Genomic DNA, 20,530 nt, shown 5'->3' on the forward strand with positions numbered 1-20,530 from the left:
TAATGGGATCAGAGGAAGTGGAATTCCTATTTTATTACAGAAGTCCTCAATTTCATCCAAGGTTTTGAGCTTGAATGTCATCCCCTCCTTCTGCACTAAAAGCGCTGCCGGGAAACCCCAACTATATTTCACGTTTACACTTCTCAATTGATCCAATAAAGGCTTTAGTCTTCTTCTGCGAGCCAGAGTTCCTGGTGCCAAGTCCTGAAATATCTGTAACTTTACTCCTTCATATTGAATCGGGGCCAGGCCTCTAAGCTTACTCCAAATCTTCGCCTTATCTTCGTATTGCTGGAATTTTATTATTACATCCCTCGGGATTTCTTCCCTCAGCCCTTGGGGTTTCCTTATTCTGAGCGTACGTTCTAGTTTTAGCTCTGACCCCTCTTCTTTTCCCAGTAAGGGATTAAATATCTTTCCAATTTTTGTACCCAGTTCTTCTCCCTGTTGCTCCGGCAATGATCTAATTCTCAAATTTTGTCTTCGGTTTTGATTTTCCTGTTCCTCCATCTTATATCGGATCTCTCTATGCGCTTCCTGCGATTTCTTTACTTGTATTTTTAATTCCTGTATCTCCCTGGCCTGTCTTCCTGTTTGATCCTCCATTTCTTCTACTCGCTTCAGTAAGTGCCCCATGTCTTTCCTTACAGTTAAAATCTCGGCTTTAATTATATTTTCTAATTTTAGGAACATTTCCTGCATTTCCCCCTTTGTGGGTATCTGAGAGGGGATCCCTTCTCGCCTTCTTCCACTCTCCTGATCCACCTCTTCTCCCGAAGAGTCTCCCCTTGCCCCCTCCGGTTTTCCAACTTCCTATCTCCGCTCTCTCCCCCCTCTTTGATTTCCCTCGAAACCCGGGCTTTTTTGACTTGTTTCCTTTAAATATTTTTGTATTGAGCTGGAATTCAAACTCTCCCTTGGGTTTTTGGGCTCGTTCGTTCTCGTGTTTTTCCCCTTCATGTTCTCCTTTATCTTTCTTTTCCCCAGGGTTTCCCAGGGACCTCCTTCCCAGCGCTTCTCTTATTGGGGGTTTCTCTTTTACTGTTACCCCGCTACCTCCAGTTTTAAACTTCAAAGGTCGTGGTTAGGGTAGCTTTCCTAATATCAGGCACTGTCCTTTTAATTACTCTTATTCCACCTTTGCAGTATTATTAGGCCACCATAACGGGGGAAATGGTTAGAAAAGTCCTCCTCCCAATGTACTTTAAGCCCAGATTCCTGAGTCCCGATTTTTTCTCTTTTTTTCCCCTTTTTTCCTCCTTTTTTCCTTTCTTTTTTCTTCCCTCTTTCCCCCTTTTTCCAACAGGAACCTCCTTCTCTTTTCCAGTTCTATATTCTTGTTCTGATGGTTCCTACTCTGGAACCTGCTTTTATAATTTCACTGTTAACCTTCGAGTTTGCAGACTTTGTCTACCATAATTATTATAACTCTCATTTGAAAATGAACTGTATAATATGATACCGTCCCTTTAAGTCACTTTGCACACCGTGGGAAAAAGAGAGCAGGAGGGGAAGATACTGGAGCTAATAAGCACAGTTAGAACAGACAAGCAAGGCGAGGTTTCAAACAGGTGCAAACAGGTGCATAAGGCCAGTCTCTCATATGTTTACCCCACCGTCCTTCCCAGGAACGGGATCTACATTGCCCGGATTGCCACTTATTCCCTTACAGGCTTACAGACTTCAGCAATATCCCTTCTCTCAGAACATACCACTGTCCGTCTGATTTTGCATTTATCTGCTGACACGTTCAATCACATCTGAATCATCCCATCTGAGACATAAGCTATAAGGAACAATCTGACCTTATTTTCCCCTCCTCTTACAGAGGAGACCGGGTGTCGTAGAGGGTTCGCTGGGGTTCCGGAGTGAGCGCCACTGCCTCCAGGAGAGAGTCCTTCCTCCCGTCTGTCTTGATCTCGTCCCCTGGTCCCACCGCTCGTGCCGCTACTCCCCCACACACTCCCGTCCTGCTCGCGCCAGAGCGGGAGTTTTTCCGGGCGGAACCGCCACTAATCTGCCGCACGCCGTTCTCGATGCTCAGGGGGGGGGGGGGGGACGGAGCTGAGAGTCAGTGCGGCTGATCGATCCTTTACGCCGGGGAAGAGCACCCTCTCACTGTGCTCACCTCCGGCTCACTCCTCGGGGCCTCCTCCATCTCCCACGAGGACGCCGTAGTCAGGCCCCTCCCCTCACCTCTCTCACATCCGCCCCGTCATCGAGCCTCGATCCAGACAATGCTTTGATTAATCAGGAATCCCAGACTCTCTGGCAGTCTTCAAGAATACCCAGGACTGTCTAAATCTCCTTAACCAACTTTCTTTTCATATACATCTGCTTACTGTTTACTGTTCAAGTTGGCGGAGACCATCATGGTTTCCTTGACTGTTAAATGTAATAATGTCCTCTTGCATTATATAACAGGACATCTTCCTAAATGCTTGTAGCTCCCTCAAATGCCAGGGCCCATAGTCAGTAAGCTAGAGGCTAGCCTGCAGTCCCCTCCAAAAGTCCCTCTTCTGGTTATGCCTGTCACAATGGTTTTATAGGCCTTATACAAACATACAACCTCTGTGTATTCTTAGACAGAAAGAGAACAATGTTCTACATTATAGTTTATTATTAACATTAGAGTATGGCTGTTTCAATAGTTCCAGTTTCAAGTATTGCAGTCAGTACTGGCTGGTCATCGTGCAGATTTCAAGACATATAGGATGCAGACTTGGCCCAATAACAAAATGCTTGTGTAGCCAAGTGGAATGAGGGAGAAGGAAAGGGAAGGGGGGCAGTTGACTTAACGTAGAACTTCAACCAAAACATTTCTTCTTAGCTTTTGATAGAACATAGAAGGTTTAGAATGTCTGTCATGTTTTTATTCCTTTTTCTTTATACGAGAGATGTTCTCTTACTTCCTGTCCAAGTGACCATAGAGGCCAGGTTCTTTGTTTTATTAAAGAGTAAAAAATAAAAAATGTTTGGAGTTGCATTTTAAAAATACTTGTACATTAGAGACTTGGCTACTCAAGGTTATATGGTATTTTTGGAGGAAGGATAGTAGAAGCAAGCTTTGTAAATGAAATGTTTGAAATGATACAGGTAGCAAAACCAAAAGCCAATGTTCCTGAGATACTCTGAACCCCTGAATGTCACTGACAATAACCTCCTCCCGTGATATCAATAACCAACTGAAGGAGTGTGTTCTATCGGTTGAATACCTCCCCCCACCCAGAGGCATCTTTTATAATTAGCAAAAAAAATACAGCCAAAGAGCTGTACTGACAAATAGCCAGAAGCTAGATTGTAAAAACAGAGCATACTGTGTTGTGTGCCGAGCCTTGTCTACAGAGAATAATTGTAAATAGGCTTCAATTTGTAGAATAGCAATTGCAGAATGAATTTGGTATAGTATTTCAATGCCTAAAGATCTGAAAGATTCAGTTTATTTGCCAGCTCTACTTACATTTAGCTATATGAACAAAGCACAGGTGTTATGTTTTATTAGTATAATTTTTAAGGTATCATTACAGAGACTCATTACATGTTCTCCTCAAATTGCTAGTAGTTGAAAACTGGGCCATAGTGCCTATGGATTACATTGCGGTGTTTTGCTCTGTAAACACAAAAGGGACTTCTGCAGAACTGTACAGATAATCATTTTAGTTTAAGGCCAACTCCAGATTTTCTATTTCCCTTACTCCAGGGGTCCCTTTGAGGACCCCACTGGCTGTTTTTTTATGATGTATTATATATGTTATATGGGTCCTCTACCTCCTTGGTCCTGTGCCAGTGGTGAGTGCATACCAAGAGCGCACTGGCACATTGTAGCAATTCACCCTTATTGTGAAAAAGATACGTAAGTAATGCACTCACAAATAAAATACTTACACATTAAGCATGTAGTCAGAAAAAAATTAATAACCTGAAACTGCCACTATAAACAACCGTATGGGTGTCCAACTGGAGTGGAGCTGGTGGCCACAGTGGATGTTCCTGGTTATTGGTTGCCTTTAACTACATGCTTACTGTGCAAATATTTTACTTGTGAGTGCATTACTTTTTAGAAGAATTGAAACTCTATACCAGTCTGCTCTTTTGATGCTTGATATTTGCTGGTTTTAGAAGCACTCATCTCTGTCCTCTTATGATCTACAAGGGAGACATTTCTGGTGGTTCTTCGATTATTTTAATGATTGCAACCAATATGCTTGTATCTTGAACTAATTCACTTTAGTAGAAAAGCGTGTTTCAAAGTCATTTTATATTGTTCTAAGATGTTGTTATTGTGCTATGTGCAGATCAATGTCATATACAGTCTTTTTTTTTTTTTTTTTAAATGTACACATCACTTCACTGGCTTCAGGAATCTGAAGTCAGCAGACCACCACTAATAGAAATTAATTTATCAAAAAAAAATAAAAAAATGGAAGAATGTCCAGTTATGTGACTGGGCTTTCCTCCTGAGATTTTTTTTGCTAAATTAAGTAGAGACAACTCTATAGGACAATGTAGGCTTTGCACAGCAACCTGCATGTTATGTGTGATGGAGTAACCTTGCAGATTATAGCAGAGAGCAAAATAGTGAAATCTACTAGTATCTATTATAAATACGCAGTTAATTCAAATATGTGCCTGAATCATAATGTCTTCTTATTTTATTCAGGCCATATGAAAAAACAAATATTCTAAATTATACAAAACAACTTATTTTATTACCTTCCCTATAATTTTTACTTCCATTATAATGACAAATTACTATGATATTCTCTAGTGACTTTCTGTTGTCAGGAGATATACTGTAGATGACTAAGCGTTTTTGGCAGCATTTGGAATTTACTCAAAACCTTGTAAAATGTGTTGAATAAGTAAAATGAATGTAAAACTGCTGCACAACTGATTCTCTTTTACTTCTTACCTCTGGAATAAAACATCTTGTACTTTGCTTTCCCCTGTGCTACTTTAGTGTCTCAGAATATGATATATAGTGCAATTCTATTTGTAGAAATCAAAAAGATATTTAGAAGAGAGGTGTGTTCAATACTGTGTTTCTGCTACAGGCTCAAAACCATATGATGGGCTTTTTATCCAATGCACAAAATCAAAAGGGAGCCACAGCTAAATAGCTGCTTACTTAGCCTTTTTATTACGGAATTTTGTGTTTTGTCTCCAATTCTCTTTTAAAAAGTATTCTTAATTACCATGTGCTTCCAAGTAGCACTATAATTATAATGAGATTCTGAATTTTCCGCAAGGAAAACATTGTGTATATGCCAGAGTCTTCGAGATAAGGATGAAAACATCTGTGCACTCCTGAGCATATCACTATGGGGAAAGAATTAAAAGCCAATATATGTACCTGCTTCATAGTTTTACAAGGCATGAAATATTTCGAAATGTCCCACAATCAATGTAAATACAGATCTCAGTTTTGTCTACTATTTGTCTTTTGATTTGGTATCATTCAAAAAGCAATCATTTCAAAAGGATAGTAAAACAACAAAGCAGTCAGTAAGCACCTCTAAGAAACATTATACGATTATTTATAAAGGGTTGAATAGTTAACCACTTGCTTACTGGGCACTTAAACCCCCCTCAGTCCCAGACCAATTTTCAGCTTTCAGCGCTGATGCACTTTGAGTGACAATTGCGCGGGCATACAACACTGTACCCAAATGAAATTTTTATCATTTTTTTCCCACAAATAGAGCTTTCTTTTGGTGGTATTTAGTTACAGCTCGGAGTTTTATTTTTTGCTAAACAAACAAAAAAAGATGCAAAAAAAAAAAAATCATGTTTTAATAGTTTGTTATAAAATTTTGCAAACGGGTCATTTTTCTCCTTCATTGAAGTGCGCTGATTAGGCGGCACTGATAGGCTGCATTGGTGGGCACTGATGGGCTGCATTGGTGGGCACTGATGGGCTGCATTGGTGGGCACTGATGGGCTGCACTGGTGGGCACTGATAGGCATAGTTAAGGCGGCACTAATAGGCACAGATAAGGCGGCACCGATGGGCACAGATAAGGCGGCACTGATGGGCAAAGATGGGCACAGATAAGATGGCACGGATGGGTGGCACGGATAAGTGGCACGGATGGGTGGCACGGATGGGCACTGATAGGTACCACAGATAGATGGGACTGATGGGCACTGATAGGTGGCACTGATAGGTGGCTCTGATAGGTGGCACTGCTGGGCACTGATGGGCGGCACTGCTGGGCACTGATGGGCGGCACTGCTGGGCACTGATGGGCGGCACTGGGGTGCAGCACCTTTGAGGCAGATTGGGTGGCACTGTGGGTGGCACTGTGGGGTGGCACTGTGGGTGGCACTGTGGGTGGCACTGTGGGTGGCACTGTGGGTGGCACTGTGGGCACTATGGGCACTGACAGGGGGCACTGACGGGGGGCACTTACTTTTTCTTTTATTTTACTTCAGGATGGCACTGCGGGAGGCAGGTGGGCACAGGCAGGTGGCAGGTGGTCCCTTGTATTGATGGCCGTGATCGGGACTGATGTCCCGATCACGGCCGCCGGTGATCGGCTTTTTTTTTCTCTCCTCGCGCTGTCAGCGCGAGGAGGAATAATAGCCGATTACCGGCTCCGTTCTATCACATGATCAGCTGTCATTGGCTGACAGCTGATCACGTGATAAGGGGTCGGGATCGACCCCTTACACGGATCGGTGATCAGGCGAGTCTCACGGACTCGCCGATCACAGAGCGCGCCGCGCGCGCCCCTCAGGGGGCGCGCAGGCCGCTCGTAACCAGGACGACGTCAATAGACGTAGTCCTGAAAATGTAGGTCCGCGCTAATGCCGTCATTTGGCAATAGCGCGGATCTGAAGTGGTTAAAGTAATCCAAATTATTATTTTAGGCAGCATATGACTCTCTGCTCCCCCCTCCCGCCAATCACTCAACAGCCTTCCAGCCTACTTACCTCTAATGTAAACACTGAGCAGGTAATCTGGAATGGAGTAGCAGGGTGAGTTGAGCTGAAAAAACTACGTGAATGACTTCAGTGATTCTGTTGTAATTCTGTTATGAACTTTGATGATGAATTACACCACAGTTTCTGCAACTACGGAGGCCAGTTAGGCCTTGTTTTACAGCTCATACTATTTTTTAAGAATATGTAAATATGAGAATTTCAGTGAGTTAGACTATTTTTATGTGGCACTTGGGAGATTTGCATTCACTTGCTGTCTTGAAAATACAAAGAGAAATGATAGCCTCCCCCCTTCCAAAAAAGAGGAAAACTCCACCTTAGACAGTTGCCAGAGGAACATTCCATTGGATGATTTATCCTTACCTTTTGCCCTGGTAACAATGATAACATTATGGATTTCCCCTCCTCTTTCTGTTTGACAATGCTAACCAAGACATATAGAAGGGTGAATTACTCCAGCATGGACACAGATAGCGGTGACGATTTGACATCTTGTACCACCTCACAACTGTATTCGAAATGAACAAAACATTTTTACCTTTACATGCACTTTACACAGTTTAGTTGGGCTGGGGGAAAGGGCGTTCATTTTCGATTTACTGTAGGCCAAACATTTTATTTTTTTTGGAAAGCTGGCCAGTGCTATTATTTCTCCAAGACCCTGTCTCTGCCAGTTTTGCTGACAGCTTAGTCAGCATATAAATGTGGAAGAAAATACCAATAATGCAAGAAAAATTAGAAAAAAAGAACCATGGTTTTTAAACATTACACTATATTGTCAAAAGAATTGTGACACCCGCCTTTACGTGCACATAAACTTTAATGGCAACCCAGTTTTAGTCCACAGGGTTCAATATTGAGTTGGCCCATCCTTTGCAGCTATAACAGCTTCAGCTCTTCTGGGAAGGCTGTCCACAAGGTTTAGGAGTGTGTCTAAAGGGAAGGTTTGTCCATTCTTCCAGAAGTGCATTTGTGAGGTCAGGCACTGAATTTGGACAAGAAGGCCTGGCTCGCAGTCTCCGCTCTAATTCATCCCAAAGATGTTCTATCAGGTTGAGGTCAGGAGCAGCCCAGTCAAGTTCCTCCACCCCAAACTCACTCATACATGTTTTTATGGACTTTTCTTTGACAATATAGTGTATGTCAGCTATTGTTTAAGTATAAAACAAAATGTCACCCAATAGTGTCATTGTATTCTTTCCGGAAACTAGGATAATGAACTTACGGGTCAGAACTACTGACTTTAAAAAAAAAATGCATATAAAAAAACTCAGAAGTTCTTGCTTAAATACTTGGTTTGGGTCAGTGATTCAAAGTATGGAAGTAAGGGGGTCATCACTAAACTAGCATTATCAGCATTATCAGAAGGAGTCAGCAGTAGAATCGTTCATGTTTACCTAATGACAGATTTGCTTTAAGGCTCCATGCACACTAGGAGCAAAAAAAAATGTGAACGTTTTTAGCTTAAAAACGTGACATAAACGATTGCAAATTGAAAGAATATAGTACAAAGTTTAGGCGAGTCTATGAGAGTTTAAGAGCATTTTGTTTCTTATGCCACGTACACACGAGCGGACTGTATGGCGTACTTAGTCCGTCATACAATCCGACGGACAGTCCGTCATACTTTCGACTGAACGGACTTGACCACACACGGATGCACAAACAGTCCGTCGAAAGCTTGTGCGATGACGTGTACAGCACGTACGACGGGACTAGAAATAGGAAGTCCAATACACAGCAAAGCACCCTTCCGCCGTGTAAATCCTTTCTGGGCATGCGCCATTCTTAGTCCGTCGAACTAGCCTACTGACGAGCGGATTGTCTGCTGAAACCAAAGTACGACGGACAGAATTTCGAAAAATCCGAAATACTTAGTACGCCAGACTGCACGCTGAAAAAGTCCGCTGAAGCCCACACACGAGCGGACTGTCCGCTGAAATGTGTTTCGACGGACTAAGTACGCCATACAGTCTGCCCGTGTGTACGCGGCATAAGTGTTTTTTGCACTACATGTCCCTCTGCAGAAGCCAGGAAATGATGTACAACACACCCTTTTTTACTTTTTTTTTTTTTATTAAAAACAATTGAAACTCGACGTTTAGAAGAGATAAGAGGAGTTTAGGAGAGACTGACGTTTTTACAGCTCCTAAACTTCTCTAGAAAACACGCTAGAGAAGGTTTTTTTTTTCCTGCCTCTGAACGTCCCTGACAGAAAACGCCTTTAGTAATCATAATGTGCAAAGACACATAGAACACAGTAGAAGTGCTTCTAGAGGCAGTATAAAAAAAAACATCAAAGGCCTGTAGAATCAATGTTTTTTTAAGTCCAGTGTGCATGGAGCCTAAAGGGTAAAAACAAACAAAAAAACAAACTTTAATCCAGTGATGGCGAACCTTGGCACCCCAGATGTTTTGGAACTACATTTCCCATGATGCTCAACTACACTGCAGAGTGCATGAGCATCATGGGAAATGTAGTTCCAAAACATCTGGGGTGCCAAGGTTCGCCATCACTGCTTTAATCACATCTGTCTGCAGTTTTGCTTCAACCATAGAGGCAAATAAGGCAGCTGCCCTGAATGCAGAGGTCCAGATTGACTAAGCCTTTGTTTAGCCCTGGGCTGGCTGCCTGGGGTTGCCTAGTTCATAAGGCCAGGAAAAGAATGTATTTGATATATTGATTGTACAGAGTTCAGGTTTAGTAACTAACCCACCCCAGTCACAGGATTCTGAGAGTAGCTGCTGGAGCTCTTGCATGTACAGTAAGTGCAGCAGGTGCTGCATGGAATTCTGTATACTGGGTTGCCAAAAACAAAGGTCTGTTAAAGTGAGTAATTAGTGGATATGCTAGACCACCAATGTATGAAATCAATCAAAGCTTTTCCAAACTTTTTGGCAGTATGGCATGGCATAGCTGAGAGCGAGAGAGAGAGAAAGAGAGAGATAGAAAGAGCCAAGTATACAATACAAGTGTCGGCACTTTTTGAACTCATACTGTAGTTCCATAAAACCATCGACTCTCTTCTCCTCTGTCTTTATATGTGATATGCACTGTAGTTTTGCTCTACATCATAGAGCCATTACTGCATCCCTTGATCACATTTTTAGAATAAATCCTTTTTTATGTTTCTTTTTATTTAAGAATCCTCTTGCATTGCATGTTAATATCCTGTTTCCTAACATCAATCAGTGTAAAAAGATTAGCTTTTATTTCAGTACTCAAGACACCCTTATTACTAGATATATGATTGAGATCTTTGAATTTCCTTAATTTTAATGTTTGTGCTATACGAGTGGAAGTAGCAGACAGTTATAGATCAAAAGTGTGCCAGAGATTGCTCTTTGTGATGTGTTACATTGTACTCTATTAAGTCTGTGCAATTTATCTGACTTGAACACTGTCTAGGTGGTGAATGAATCCATTATTATAACTAAAATTGGCTGCTGAGTTCTTAGTTATAAAAGGTTATTATAGAGTTAATCAATGCAATGTATAAAGTAATACATATTGAAATTAATGACCACTTATCTTTAGAATTATGCCTAACCTGGCAATTATTAATAATATGATGTAAATTATATTATTATCTATTAATTATCTCCTGAAATAGATTATCCCAAAAACATAACACGTGTTATAGGAATTTTACAGAAATTCCATCCAAAATGCAAAATGAAATTTATCAGTTTGCAACCACACTGGTTTGCATCTTACTGTATATGACTAAGGGACTTGTGGTTTCTGGGCTCAGCAATTGAGTTCCCACCTACATCCATCTGCTTTGGCCACCACCATGAACGGAACCCCACAACTACAAAGTATTAATTTGTTTTACATTATGGTGCAGGTGGCAGAATCAGTGAGGCCCCACATAAAAAAGAAAGCAGTGGGTGGTTCTAATAATTGACACCTAAATGTCTGTTTTGGATGAAAATATCATGTTAAAAGTGAAAACCCTAAGTGCAAGTAGTACTAGGTGGCATTAGTGTTACTTGTAGTAACCAGCATATCCTTATCTGTGTGCCTCTCCAATTTATTGCTGGCAGGTGAAAAGAGTTTATTGTTCTGGTGTGGAAGCCGCTGTAACAGAATGACCTATGGCTAATTATGGGAGGGTGCTCACTCACACATCAAGTAGTACCATCATGAAAGCACCTAAACAAGTGGTACATAGCATGTGGTTCCTGCTTGCTAGTAGCCAATACATTTTTTTTTTCATTAAAGTAGGGATAAAGGTTTAAAGTTTTTTTTTTCCTCAATGCATTAAGGTTTAGACATGTGCATGATGAAAAAAATGTGTTTTGTTTAGTTTAGTTTAGATTTGTTAATCTAGTTATTTTGTTTCAGTAAATTCGGTTGATTTGTTCAATTCATATTTGGGATTCATATTCGGGATCCGTATTTGGAATTTGTTTTTGGAATTCATTTCATTTCATATTTGGGATTCGTATTCGGGATCCGTATTTGGAATTTGTTTTCGGAATTCATTTCATGCTTTCTTTCAAATCTTCTTCGAATTTAACAATTTTTTTTTTTTTGATTCGATACATTTTGAATTGGTCAAATCGAAAATTTTTATATTTTATTAGATTCAAATGCGGCAAATTGAACAAGCAAAAGAAAAATCTTCATAAAATTATTACAGTGACTCTGTAAATCACCTTTGGCTTAACAAAAGCAGCATTATTTAAAAATGGTACTAATAACACACACAGTCTTTGATTTCAGAAATATGTTTACAGTTTGAATTCAAATGGGATTTGATTTGAATTTCAAAATTAGATTTTCGGAAATTTGGACAAATTAAATTTTGTTATTCGGAGCATTCGGTAAACTTCATTTATACTGTAATTTGGGTATTCGGATACATCCGAATCTCTGAATAATGAAAGATTTGTCAGATAATTCATTCGGAATGAAATGAACTGCACATGTCCATTAAGGTTAAAAAAAATTCTGGTACCCCTCTCTGTCCCCAAACACTTACCAGCTGTCTTTTTTCACCGCTGTCAACTCGAGGATCGATCAGTATTCCCCAAACTTAATTTTTTTATAGAAGACATTAAAGTGGTTGTAAACCCACTTTTTTTTTAAACTAACATCTGCAAGACAAAGGCATAATGAGCTAGTATGCATAGCATACTAGGTCTTTATGTAATACTCACCTGAGAACGAAGCCCTCGCTTGCATGCACGCGGAAGCTGCCGGTAACACCACACTCACTGAAGCAAACGGCACATACATGCCATTGCTTCAGTGTGCATGTGCCGATGATGTCGGCACATGCAGATACAAGGGATTTCAGGTTTAGGAGATATCCTGGCTAGCTACAGGTAAGCCTTATTGGCTGTGAGTGGGTGTCTCCTTAACACCCAGATAGCGGAGGAGACAGCAGCTTTAAGAAAAAATATTTTAAAGGAAAAGGACTATACATAATAGGTAAATTAAGAAAAATAAAAACAACAAAAAACAATACCGCAAAAAAAAAAAAAGATTTGATATTAAGTACCTGGATTTGACTTGGTATTATCAGTTTATGAGTTTTCTGGACAGCAGAAGTATGATAGGAAGACGCAAAACATGCAGCCAATTAGCTATTCTGTAGTTATTGTGTGCTAACAAGGATGTGGATAGAAATTAGCTCAGCTACTTTTCCTTTTACTGAGCAGTCACAGGCTCAAAAAAAAACAAGACGTGTAACAGTAACTTAACTGCAGTAGATTAAAATCAGATCTTCTACCCTGCCAAGCAGGGCTGCGGTGTATGACAGAGCTGTGTGAATCTCAGCACTGGATGGACAGAAAAAATCTTTTGGCAGGTTAAACATCTCTCTTATAAATATATTTTCTGTGTTTTTCTGTGTATTTAGCTGTTTCCCAGAAGTCCATCTATTAACCCCTTCCCATCCAGCAGTTGTACTGCGGCAGGTTGGCTCCCCTGGGCGAAATAATGTAACAGTACGTTGGTTTGCCTTCTTACCAATAGGGGGTGCACCCGCAGTGCCATGCTTGAGGCGATTCAAGTTCCCAGCAGGCGTGACCGGGATTGTGACAGAGCGAGAACCCGGGATCTGTGTGTGTATACACACAGATCCCAGTTCTCTCAGGGGAGAGGAGACAGATCATGTGTTCATACCAAGTATGAACACCGATCTCTCTCCTCCCCTAGTCAGTCTCACCCCTCCAAGTTAGAACACAGTTAACCCCTTGATCGCCCCCTAGTGTCAACCCCTTCCCTGCCAGTGACATGCCAAGGTTCTAGATGTAGTCCTGGACTCTGAACCCTCCTTTAAGCCCCACAGCAAATCAGGGAAAACAACCCCCTATTTTTAGGACTTTTACGACACGTACACAATTTCAAGTTTTAAAATATAACAAAATTGATTACACACAAAATATAAATGTATGTTGAACACAACAAGAGAACATGTATAATAATCAAAGCACAATTAAAAATACATGCAAATAATATCCGCAATAGTATGACAATCATAGATAGAAGGTCATCCATATGACACGAAGTAGGCCACGATGCTCAAAGACCCAGCGCGTTTCGGAACAATCTTGGTCTCCTTCATCAGGGGTGTATAGAGCACAAAGGGCCCATTATCTGGTGGAGGGCATAAATAACAAAATGTTAATAGAATAGACACAACTATAGGGGAAGACCAGAATACATGAAAATACTTTTTCAGATTAGGATCCTTTATACAGGATGTGGAACAACACCACCACACACAAATGCTGAGTCTTCATTTGATTTGCTCCTTTAAGCCCCACATGCAATCACTGTCCAAATCTTGCCGCCTCAACCTCCGCAGCATCTCCAAAATATGCCCCTTTCTAACCAATGACACCACAAAGCTCTTAATTCCCTCCCTAGTCATCTCTTGTCTTGATCACTGCAACCCCCTCCTCATTGGCTTACTACATACTCTATCCCCCCTTCAATCCATCATGAATGCTGCTGCCAGGCTCGTCCATCTTACTAATCGCTCTGTGTCTGATACTCCTCTCTGTGAATCCCTCCACTGGCTTCTGCTCACCCAACAAATTAAAAATATTGACGACTACCTACAAAGCCACCCACAACTCTGCCTCCAGCTATATCACTGACCTAGTCTCAAAATACCAACCTAATCGTTCTCTTCGTTCTTTGCAAGACCTTCTGCTCTCTAGCTCTCTCATCACCTCCTCCCATGCTCACCTCCAGGACTTTTCCAGAGCCTCTCCAGCCTATGGAATGCCTTACCCCAATCTGTCCGCTTATCTCCTACTCTATTAGCTTTTAGATGATCCGTGAAAACCCTTCTCTTCGGAGAAGCTTATCCTACCCGCACCTAACAACTGTATTTTCAGTTTGTCCATCTGATCACCCCCCACAGCTACTACCCTTTGTTTCACTTGACTCTCCCTTCTAGATTGTAAGCTCTAACGAGCAGGGCTTTCTGATTCCTCCTGTATTGTATTGTAATTGTACCATCTTCCCCGATGTTGTAAAGTGCTGCACAAACTGTTGGAGCTATATAAATCCTGTATAATAATAATGTGTCAAAGGTGTCCAATATGTCTGCTGCAATATTGCAGTCCCAATAAAAATCGCCATTAGTAGTAAAAAAATAATAATAATAAAAATGTCATAAATCTATTCCCTATTTTGTAGACGCTATAACTTTAACATAACCAAAGATATGTAGAAGAATACATATCGGCCTAAAATTTGGGATATTTATTATAGCAAAAAATAAAGTTATTGTGTATTTTCAAAAGTGCCGCTCTTCTTTTGTTAAAATAAAAACTGCAGAGGTGATCAAATACCACCAAAAGAAAGCTCTATTTGTTGGAATAATGTTGTTTGGGTACAGCATTGCACGACCGCGCAATTGTCAGTTAAAGTGACGCAGTACCGTATTGCAAAAAATGGCCTTGTCATTGAGCAGCCAAATCTTCCGGGGCTGAAATGGTTAAACTCTGTACAGCATTACTTGTATGTGAAGTGTAGCTTACTCAGACAAGTTCTTTCTTCCTAATCATGGTGCATATGATCTTTTTATCTTCAAGGCAACATCAGGAACACAGAGAAGCTGAGCTATGATAAGCAACATCAGTATGAGATTAAAGTCACAGCATATGACTGCGGCCAGAAGCATGCAGCGGAAGAGGTCATTGTGAAAGTGGATGTAAAGCCAGTGTGCAAGCCAGGGTGGCAAGGTAAGGCGCCTTTCTGGTCCTTTGTCTCAAGCTGTGTACAGACATTTCAGTTCTGCAGAGGCATTCAGCACTGTTTTCCTGAGCCTGAATATCCACTTGTGATTGCTCTTTTCTAAAGCCCCAGGCTCCACTGTTCTCAAAGGCAGATAAGTGCTGATGTTGACCTTAGAGCTTGTTCTGGCTCATGCTGCTCTCTCTCAGTGGGAAATCCCTCTTGTAAAGTTGTTGTGCTTCTAACACAAGAAGTAACTCATCCTGATGATGTAAAGGAAAACATCAGGATTTGAAGTACCGTTCCCAATAAAAAAAAGTGTAAAAGTTAAGTTTAGCAGTGAACGTTTCTTTCCAGTTGAATTTTTATCAAGAGAATACAGAACAGGGTATTAATACAAAATCTGCATTCTGGTCACCATGTATAAGGTTTGCAGTTACAGCTTATTTATAGGCTAGAGGCAATAACAACATGCCAACACACATAGGGGTTGATTTACTAAAGGAAAATAGACTGCACACTTTGCAAAGAGCAGTTGCACTCTGCAAGGGCAGTTGCTCCAGAGCTTAGTGAATGAGGTAAAGCTTCACTTTGCAAAGAATACGCAATCACATCCAAGGAAAAAAAAAACAGCATTTTACTTGCACATGATTGGATGATGAAAGTCAGCACAGCTTCTGTTCATTTACTAGACCAAAATAAGGGACAAATGAGGAAGAAGAAGGGACAGAGGGACTTTATCCAAAAAAAGGGACAGTTCCTCCAAATCAGGCACAGTTGGGAGCTATGATATAAAACCAGGCAATTAGGGGAAATGGTGGCCTGATAAAGGGAGAAAGGAAGGAATGATACGGGGGGAAAGAAAGGAAGGGTGTTATAAGGATATGAGCGCATGTGGGTGGGAAGTGGGAAATGAAAGCAAAATGAAGGGGTAGGGTAAAACATAGGGGAGGGAAGGGTACGAGACAGAATGGGAAGAAGATGAGTGAGTGGCATCCCACTGTGGCATCCTTTCTGTTGTGATGTTCGCGGTTGAGTAATTTTTGAAGGTTTTATTGGCTCTCTAGAGTGAATGCCTCAAATTGTGTAGTAGTGAATCTTGTATTAAGAAAACAAAAAAAACAAAAGCAAAAAAAAAAAAACTAGAATTTTGCAAGGGTGTGTTTTTGTAATAATTAAAATGAGTAATCATGACATATCCGTCCGGAACTACACTTAGAGGCATATATATTGCAGTGAATCTAACATTACTAAATATTCTCTGCAGGTGAATCAAGTACTATAATTTAAAACACAATGCCTATGAAGTTTCACATCCAGTTAAAGTATGGTTGAAGTCACATTTGCAACTTTATAAATAAACCCTTAAAGCAGAACTCCAGTAAAACTTATTTTATGTGAATAAAGTGGGTAAAAATTATAACTTCAGTTGGATTTTTATTACTGCCTACTTGTCCCTGTGACCATGCAGGAAGTACAAAATATGTTTTACAGCAGGATCACAGATGGGTAAAAACCTGGCCATAGGTTGTAACCTTTCTCTACTTTGCTAAAGAAAAAGGGATTTATTGTTGTGTTCCCTTTGGAACAACCCTGACCAGATCCTGTCTTGGTGAATAAGCAGAAGGAAAGCTTTCCAACAGAAAAAGTTACAGCAATAAAACATGTCAATGACCCTGAATCGATACCATTATATCCAAAACACACAGACAAAAAAAGAAAAAACATTTTTGAATGGAGATCACTTTAAACCTCTTATGAGACACATATAAATTGTTGTCATTGTTAACTTGTTTCTAAAAAGTCTAGTTGCCTGAATGTTATACTGGATTCCACATTTTTCTAAGAGTATCTAAACTCAAAAAATATAATATATATCAGCTTACCAATCCTTAGGCTACTTTCACACAGAGGCTCTTTACAGGCTCTATAGCGCTTGAAAAAAGTGCCTACAAAGCTCCTGTAAAGCGTATCTCCTGCCAATCCAGTGTGAAAGCTCGAAGGCTTGAAAAAGGCTTGAAAGCTCGAAAAAGAATTCCTGCAAGCAGCATCTTAGAGGTGCTTTAGGAGCGATGTAGACACGGCTACAAAAGGGCCCCTGCCCAGTGAAACCAATGGGCAGCGCCACCAAAGTGCTTTGCGGCGCATTTAATCCTTTCTCACCTGCTAGCTGGGGTTAAAGGTGCCCCGTTAGCAGCCAAAAAGTGTTGTTAAAACTATGGTAAAGTGCTGCTAAAAATAGAGGCGCTTTACCACCGACACCCCCCACCCCCCTGCCCCAGGGTGAAAGTGCCCTTAGATGTGGTGGCTGCATTCAATTTATTTTTTCCAGGCCTTTTTCCTTTTTTTTACCTGATGATCCTATGTATAACATACTTTCTGTCCCTCTGTGGTTGCGCTCTCTCCTCCACTGTATCCATTAAGGCAGCTATGGTTGTCAATCCAGCTACCCTCCTAATTAGAACTACAAACATGTATTTTTCTCTTTATCTACCCTACATGAGGAGCAAGGGAACTAGTAGTTTACAGAAAAGGGAACGGAATTTCCGACAACAGATTTGTTTTGTCCAAAAATTTGAGATCCAGATCTCAAATTTTGTGTGTCAGAAATGACGATGGAAAATGTCCGATGGAGCCTACACACAGTCATAATTTCCGACAAAAGGCTGCCATTGAACATTTTCCATTGAAAATTCTGACTGTGTGTACATGGCATAAGAAGGAAATAAGGTTGTGTTTTCAGGTTTATTCAAGAAGTGACAAGGACAATGTTTTTCTGGCACTATAACATGTATTTTCTGTGCTTGCTGCAAATGTGTGTAAGTAGGTGCTTGTAATGTAAAATATTATTATGTTATAGTATTTTGTTTTATTTCTAAGTTAATATATGTTGGTTAAATTATTATATTACAATGTGGGCCAATTGCACTGTCTATTTATGTTGCCCTGCAGGGCTGGTAAGTTCTGAGAAGCAAGGTTTAACTCTGCTGGCCAGGTTTACCCAAGATTTTTGTGAAGTATGGACCTATGCAGGGGCACACAGTTATAAGGCAGATTGCCTCTAGGGCAAGTGTTCAGTTTTGTTAAATGCATAGGAAGGGAATAGGAACTGTTCCGGTATGTAATTGCTACTTCTTCTGAAAAAAACCTTTATGGGAACCCAGTTGAGGTTCCAGGGATATGCACATGTGCCTCAACTGGGGCACAATACTAAGACAGGTATTTTCACCCACTTCTGGGCCTAGACTCCCACGGGAGTCTAGGCCTCTTCCCACACCCCCCCCCCGCGATGTCTGCTGGGACATACACGGGTCCTAGGAGATATCGGGGACCAGTTAGGATGCGCAGCGCGAATCGCACATGCGCAGTAAGGAACTGGGAAGTGAAGCCACAACGCTTCACTTCCCGATTCCCTCAACGAGGCTAACGGTGGCAGCTGCCAAGAGTCGAGTGATTGATCGGCTTTGGCTGCTGACATCGCTGGACCCTGGGGCAGGTAAGTGTCCATTTATTAAAAGTCAGCAGCTGCAGTATTTGTAGCTGCTGGCATATTATATATTTTTTTTAGGTGGACTTCCTCTTTAATAGCTCTGTAATACATTTTTTCTTAAATAATTTCTTACTGTATATTTTTCTTCCTCGTAATTTCCTCTATTAGCTTCTGAACTTCTGCTTTTTCCCTCTTGCTTCTGTTTGGACCAAGCAGTCTATGTTAGTTGCTGTCCTGTGCACTGCTCTATGTACACTACACATTCCATTGTCCATAACCCAGATTATGTTTGAGATAAAGAGATATCCCAGGAAAGCAACACGCTACCAACAGGCTGCCTTAAGTGGCTGTAAACTTCCATTGCCCATGGCAACCATATGTAGTACTGCAAAAGAATGCCTCTTTAAGCGCTGTTTTCATACCCTAACGTGCCAAGTGAAACAAAGCTGGCAGTCTATGCATGCCGGTTACATTGCGCACATGCGTGCCAGTTGCATTACACTCCTTTAATAACTTCAGATCAGGCAGAAGGCAAAGTTTCAAAGGTTTACTTAGAAAAAGGTGTAAACATGACAAAGTCCACATGCACAAGAAACAAATTATTTTCTCTGCATCCCTAATTCCTAGCTTAGGCTGTGTGCTGCCCTGGCATACCTACAAAGGTAAGACCAAAGAACATGGAGGAGAGATGGGTTTGCTTTAAGAGCACATTAAATAAGGGCATTAGCCAATGCATCCCATTGGGTAATAAATTTAAAAGAGCGAACAAAAGTCCTTGATGGCTTAACTCCAATGTAAAAATGCATATAAAAGCAAAGGAGAAGGCCTTCAAAAAATACAAGGTTGAGGGATCATCATCAGCACTCAGACTTTATAAAGAATGCAACAAGAAATTAAATGGTGCAATGAGGACGGCTAAGATAGTGTCAGAAACCATGAACCAGACTGAGACAGAAGTAAAATTAAATCACACTTGTTTATTAATAAAACATAAAAAGGTAAATAGTGTAAGCGTAGTCAAAGCATAGCCAGAGTCTAGTAACCGGATCAAATAGTCAGCCAGGCCAGAGTTCAATAACCAGATTGGGTAATCGGCCAGGCCAGAAATCAGGGATCCAAGTGGAGGAACAGCAAGCAGGATAAGGAGCCAGAAGGTATGTCAGCAAGCCAGTCTTTAAACAGGAACGCAGGAGATGGTTTCTTGGGATGTGGCCAAGGCGAAGGCAGAGATAAAGTGAGCTGGACAGCTTTAAATAGGCAGATCAGATGAGCAGGATCAGGAACAGCTGGGTAAATGTGGAGAGAGATGAGAGCTGGCAATTAGCCAACAGCTGAGCAGCCAGCCCAGAGAAGGAAGGGCTAAGCCATGAAAGCCTAAGAACATGAAAGACACATAGCGGAGGAAAGAAAAACAAATAAAAAAAAATTCATTAAGTATGTAAACAGTAAAAAAGGGAGGACAGACCATATTGGCCCAATAAAGAATTAGGAAGGACATCCGGTTACAAAGGATGGGGAGATGGCAAAGGTACTGAATTTATTCTTCTCCTCAGTCTTGACGAGGGAATCAGGGGGCTTCAATAACCAAAACTGCAGTGGTTATCCTCATGGCACATCACAGGACGCATATCAATGGTTAACAGAGGACAGAATTAAAATTAGACTTGGGAAACTTAACATTAATAAATCACCAGGACCAGATGGCTTGCACCATAGGGTACTTAGGGAACTCATTCAAGTAATTGCCAGACCATTGTTCCTAATTTTTACTGACAGTCTACTGACTGGAATGGTACCAGCCGATTGGAGAAGCGCCAATGTAGCACAAATATTTAAAAAGGGCCCAAAATACATACCTGGGAATTACAGACCAGTTAGCCTAACATCAA

General features: G+C 41.0%; 1 protein-coding gene across 1 annotated transcript in view; it reads left to right on the forward strand.

Annotated features, from left to right (window-relative positions):
- CLSTN2 (calsyntenin 2) overlaps window positions 1-20,530 on the forward strand; it is a 1,222,812-nt gene that overhangs the window by 916,883 nt on the left and 285,399 nt on the right. The window contains exon 5 of the mRNA XM_077488275.1: window positions 15,010-15,159. Coding sequence (XP_077344401.1) covers window positions 15,010-15,159 — 150 coding nt within the window. The remainder of the gene's footprint in view (window positions 1-15,009; window positions 15,160-20,530) is intronic.

Source organism: Lithobates pipiens, unplaced genomic scaffold (genome assembly GCF_037356315.1).
Source record: "Lithobates pipiens isolate NorthernLeopardFrog02 unplaced genomic scaffold, aLitPip1_a1.2 Scaffold_18, whole genome shotgun sequence".
Lineage (NCBI taxonomy): Eukaryota > Metazoa > Chordata > Amphibia > Anura > Ranidae > Lithobates > Lithobates pipiens.